The sequence below is a fragment of the Pteronotus mesoamericanus genome, unplaced genomic scaffold (genome assembly GCF_021234165.1).
Source record: "Pteronotus mesoamericanus isolate MK-2021 breed Mesoamerican mustached bat unplaced genomic scaffold, CSHL_Meso_final contig_591, whole genome shotgun sequence".
Taxonomy (NCBI): Eukaryota; Metazoa; Chordata; class Mammalia; order Chiroptera; family Mormoopidae; genus Pteronotus; species Pteronotus mesoamericanus.
Window position 1 is genome coordinate 566689 of NW_026555208.1, and position 5916 is coordinate 572604.

A 5916-nucleotide genomic window follows, 5' to 3' on the forward strand; every position below is an offset into this window, starting at 1 on the left:
ATAATTTGAAGATCACAATGACTGAGTAAATTGGATTTTTGACTAGATATTTTATGGGATATTTGCAATTGAATATGTAACCAGTACTTCCTAGTTTCACATTATGTTTCTGTTTCAGGCTTATATTCCTACATATTTTCAAGACTACTACCAGAACCAGTAGTTGTTAAACATAATTCAAACTTCTCCAAATTAGCTTAGAATTAGAGTGGAGCACCCAAAGCTGTCTGCTGTCTATATCTGTACAACCCACTAGCTAAGAATATTTTTCAGATGAATTTTAACAATTTGATAATAGAGAAAATCTAATTTTAAGACCACTTAAGCAGAATGTTATACTCAGGAGAAAAAAGTGAGTTCCATTGTTCTAATTAATAGACATGAATTACAGAAAACTTACGCCACCATTGAGAAGATATGTTGCCTTAATTATACACATGCAACACACACATACACACATGTGTCTTTCTTACAGAGAAAAACTTTCCAGTGACATGTTATAGCTTTCAGAATAAAGTTCAACAACTTTGTACAGTGTCCATGGCTATTCTTCATTTTTGCTATATTAAATTTTTTATTTAAGTGTAGTTGGTATACAGTCTTATATTAGTTACATTAGTCTCAGGTGTCCAATATAATGATTTGACATTTTCATATCTTACAAGTTGGTCACTCCACTAATTCTAGTAATCACTTGTCACCATGAAAACTTGTCACAATGCCATTGACTATATTCTTCTTTTCATTCACCCATATCCGCATCCCCTTCCCCTCAGACAACCATACTTTTGGTCTTTGTTTCTATGAATCCGGGGTTTTTTGTGTTTTTTTAAAAAATTTTTTTAGATTCCACATGTAAGTGAAACCATATGGTATTTGTTTTTCTCTGACTTATTTCACTTAGTATAATACCATCTAGGTCCATCTATGTAGTCACAAGTGGCGAGATTTCATAATTTTTTACTGCTGTGTAATATTTCATTGTGTGAATGTACCACATCTTCGTTAACCATTCATCTATTGCTGGAGACCTTGTACTTACATTTAAAGCAGCAGCAGCAACAACAACAAATAACTGTGTATTTTACTTAGGCCACATTTTCTAGTTTAAATCTCCTTTATCATCTACTTGGCATGGGGTATCCTTACTTGCTTGTCTATGCATTCATCATTCCTCAAAAATCAGAGTTGTTAGTTAAAACACAAAATAAAACAAATATAACTCTCATGACTGCTGCTTTCAGTTAGATTTCAATGCCTTATTCTTTTTGTCAACCTCACATTTCATGAGTATCAGTATGACTTATTTTTCATCTTTCTCTCTTCTATGTATATATTAGGATGCCAAGGCAACAAGTTCATTAAACTTAAGCATTACATCAAATTTACCATTATGTTACTATTCTCTAATTTTCCTGATATTCTTCAAGATTTTAATTTAAAAATGGATTTGAATTTTTAATTACAGAATTCAGAATATGATTGGTTAGAGAATGAGCTTTTGAATTAGATTGTCTAGTTTTGAATCTGGATTCTACCACTTACTAATTCTGTGATTAGGAGCATGACACTTAACTTCTCTGTTTCCACTTTCATAACAGCAACATGTAAAGATTACTTATAATTGTTTCATATGTCATTTATTTGAATTAACTGATATCAATATCTCATACATAAATCACTTAGTATGATGCATTGTACAGAGCTTTCCTCAAATAAATTTATGACTTTAGTTATGATGTTTTTGAACTTTGAATTAGAATATAGAACCGTTAGTACTATGCATGGTGAAATTTGGCTGTAAGATTCACGCATTCATCTGACTGGTGGAAAATATGACTATAATACAATCTAAGTGCTTATTGAGTAAATTCTATCAGGAACTGTGCTAATTGTTTTTACATGAATCATTCTATTTAATTTTTAAACCATTTTTGTGTGACTTGGATAAATTTATGTAACTTTTATTTTCTTCATTTGTATAATGAGATTAATGACACTACCTAATTTATAGATTTGTCATGGAGATTACCAATAATAATTGTTATCAAATGGTTTCTGAGCTACCTTGAAAAATTAAAGACTAGACTATTTAAATATCTTAGTACATTTTCATAATTCCACTGATGCAGCACTTTTAAAGATAGATATATAAAAATTAAGAAAACTCAATAATTTGAGTAAATTAGATAAAAGCAGGAAAAAAGATATAAATGATGCCACCCATCACCTTATACTCTTATCATTTATTCTAAGACAGAAACCTCTCTTAATTACTTTGGTGACTGAAAAATAATTCAAGACTCTGGTGTATGATGCTATTCACTGCAATTTGTAGAAAGTCAAAATTATATGGAAAAAAAAGTTGAGTACTGCAGGTCCTGTCTAGGAGGGGTTACTCCACTTTGTTTCTTCCCTTCCTACCTTCCTGACCAACTGAAAGTTATCTCTGAGTCATGGCCCATGTTCAATAATGATTTAATATTATCACCATTAGTATTTTTAAAATAATTTTTATTAAAAGCATTCAAACATGTACAAAGCAAACAGACCATTATCCTAAACCTCCATCTAGCCATCATCCAGCTTTAACACATCAACATTATGCCTTTCTTGTATCTTCTATACTTCCATTCACCATGTGACCCAATGATTATTGGTATTGTTAATTTTAGTCCTTTAAATATTATTATGAGTTTTAGACGTAAAATTGAGCTATATTGAAATGAAAAAATTTTAGCAGTACCAGCTTGACAAATAGATACAGTTTTATAACTTACATCCCTAACACAACATAGAGCATCTCTATCATTCCAAAAAGTTCCTCATGTGTTTTCCTAGTTATTCTTTCACCTCCACATTCATCATAAGTAACCACTGTTCTGTTGTTTTTGACACTAAGTGGTTACATTCATTTTTCAACTTCATATAAATGTTATAATATAATATACACTCTTTTGTGTTCTTATTCTTTTCGCTCACAAATGTGTTTCACTAAACTGTACATAACTGCAAAAAGAAACTTCCCAGGATGCATTCTACCTATTACCAAGGGAGAAAAAAAACAAATGAATTGAATATTCAAGGATTCAATAAACAAATGGTGTCCTCACCAGAAAAAGAAAACAAAGACCAGGTCCTCTGTTTCTTTCAATACACTTACTTCAAAGTAATGACATTTCCTTTTCTCAGGGAGAAGTGGAGGCAGATTATTTTTCTTTTCCACATCCACTAAAGTGTATAGCTCATTCATAAGCAATAATAAACTATGGAATTCTTCCATTTGTAAGGGTAATATCCAGTCAATAGGTCTGATCCAAGTTCTTGTATTCTCAGGATATTCAGGGTATTGTCTGTTTAATTAGACCTCACCCCTCTTTCTAGACAGTGTACGAACAATGCTGTTGCGAATTTCCTTGGTTTTAATGCTATAAACAATGGGGTTGACCACAGGTGGGAAGAAGAGGTATGCATTGGCCATGACAGTCTGGAGGAGTGAAGGTAAATGCCGCCCAAAGAGAGGCTTATCATGGGAACATAGTACACAAGCACAGCACAGATATGGGACACACATGTGTTGAGTGCCCTCCACCGCCCTGCCCCGGAAGCTATTCCCACTACTGTGTGAAGAATCAGCACATAAGAAACCACAATGAGCAATGAGTCCAGCCCAAATGTGAAGGTAATGACAAAGAGACCCAGTATGCTATTGGGACGGGTGTCTGCACAGGGCAATTTAATCAGATCTGAGTGGAGGCAGTAAGAGTGTGTGAGGGTGTTGTGGCCACAGAAAGGCAGACCCTTCAGGAGAAAAAGCAGTGGTAACATGAGCATCACACTTCGTAAAGCAATGGTGGCACCCATCCCAGTAATGCGGGGAATTGTCAGGATGGCTGTGTACCGCAGTGGGTTGTAAATGGCCACAAAGCGGTCTACAGACATAGCCAGAAGGACACCTGACTCCATGAGGGTAAAAGAGTGCATGGAAAACATCTGGAGGAGACAACCACCAAAACTGACATAATGAATGCCAAAAAGGAAAATGCCTAACACAGTAGGCATGGTAGAAGCAGAAACCCCGAGTTCAACAAAGGCCAGCATGGCCAGAAAGAAGTACATGGGCTGGTGCAAAACAGTGTCAGTCCTGATGACGTGAAGAATGATGCCATTTCCAATGAAGATGATGATGTACATTAGACAGAAAGGGATGGATATCCAGAAATGCTTTGCTTCTAATCCTGGGATACCCACAAGAGTAAATGATGCTGGTGTGAATTCAATGGAACCATTGGAAATATCATAGTGAGACTTCATTTGAAGATATTAGGAAGCCCTTGAAGACTAAAAAATACATATCACTTATTAGTTATTGTACATTAAGTTCTGAGCTCCTGACAGTCATATATAAAACATCTTCTTTGAGAATAAATGAAAAACTTATGTCTGAAACAAGGGGATATGAAAATCACAGTGTATTAAAGAGAAATCTAGTTAGATATGTGGAAGAGTTTTCCCATATGGGCTACATGCAAAATGCAGGAATAGAAATCTCAAGCTGGGTCATTTAAGGGAGTGCAAGGCAGGGATAGTAAGCATAGAGATAACAATTTTATATAAAAATTAAGGATTGAAATATCTGGTAACTTTCTGTAGTTTATACAGGAGTGAATGAGTAGCAGTTACATGATAGTAGTAAAGACCATTCATACATTTAATAGACTAATGATCTTGGGAGTGTCACATATCTCTAATTCAGGTATTCACAATGAATATTCATTGCATGAAATAAAAAAGAAAAATTAGTATGTTAGAAAACTAAGAGAGTTTCCCCTAGTTTTTAATATTTTCTAATGTTTTTTTTTTAACTCACCAGTTGATACTTTCACTACCTGCTATCCATGGTCAATGACGAAAGCTTCTCTGTGTTTCACAAGAGGGTCAGTGTCTCCTTCAAGAACATGGAGTCAGGGCTGAGAGCAACACCAAAAGCATCAGGGTCTCACAGGCTAAGTGTGATCATGCTGCTGGGGTTCAGGACTAGGGTCCTTTATCTGGGAACGAGTTTGTTGCACTGACATTCTACTCGTCTGTAGCAGAGTCTTGGATTAAGATTAAGGGCCAGAAGTGGAATTCAGACAGAGGTTTGGGAATAGCAATGGTGAGTGAGAGTGATTCTTCCTCTCATGCTAGGGTAAGGCCCTCATTTAGTTATAACCCATGGAGGGCTAATAAATGTTTAACAATCAGCTCTCTGAGTGAAATGCCCTGATCTGTGCCAGTTACCAATTTTTTTGATGAAATACTTCTACTGTTTGCAATTTAATGCTACTACCGTGTTGCCACTGAATGTAGAACTGAGATGTTTATAATCAGCTTTGCTGAAATGGTACAAGCCAGTATCAGTTTATCATTAGGCACAATTACAGCTAGTTAATCTTAGATAACAGATACTTACTTATCTAGGTGGAACTGAGAGCAAGCATCCATGCATCCCCTTTCTTGCTGTTTCCTTCCAACTGGGCTGTGGATATGGTTTCTACTTCTACTTATATGGGCCTAGCTGACTGGCAGGGGAAGCAAGATGAGACCGGTCCTGAGGGAGTAATTAACTATGAATAATTATTCTCAGAATCTTCAGTTAGATTTTAAAGATGAGGAAGTGATTCTCACTGAAAGGCATGTTAAGAAATATAGATAAGCATATGCATGTACAAAAATAAGGGAAATAAATACTTAATTTTTAAAAAAATATTAATTGTAATTTAGATGTTTCACATTTATATTTTGAATATAATTTTATCTTGTTTTTTAACTTTGTTCATTTTCTCATATACATGACATACATAATTTTATGTAGTCAATTTAACATATTTTCATGACATATTCTTTGCATTCTTAAGAAGCTATTCCATACAC

At 34.6% G+C, this 5916-nt stretch overlaps 1 protein-coding gene across 1 annotated transcript; it reads right to left on the reverse strand.

Annotated features, from left to right (window-relative positions):
* Positions 1-3361: 3361 nt before the first annotated feature.
* LOC129076381 (olfactory receptor 51G2-like) lies at positions 3362-4314 on the reverse strand. The gene is given in 2 exon segments (XM_054580555.1): positions 3362-3519; positions 3522-4314. Coding segments are annotated over 2 exon segments (951 nt in total).
* Positions 4315-5916: the final 1602 nt, after the last annotated feature.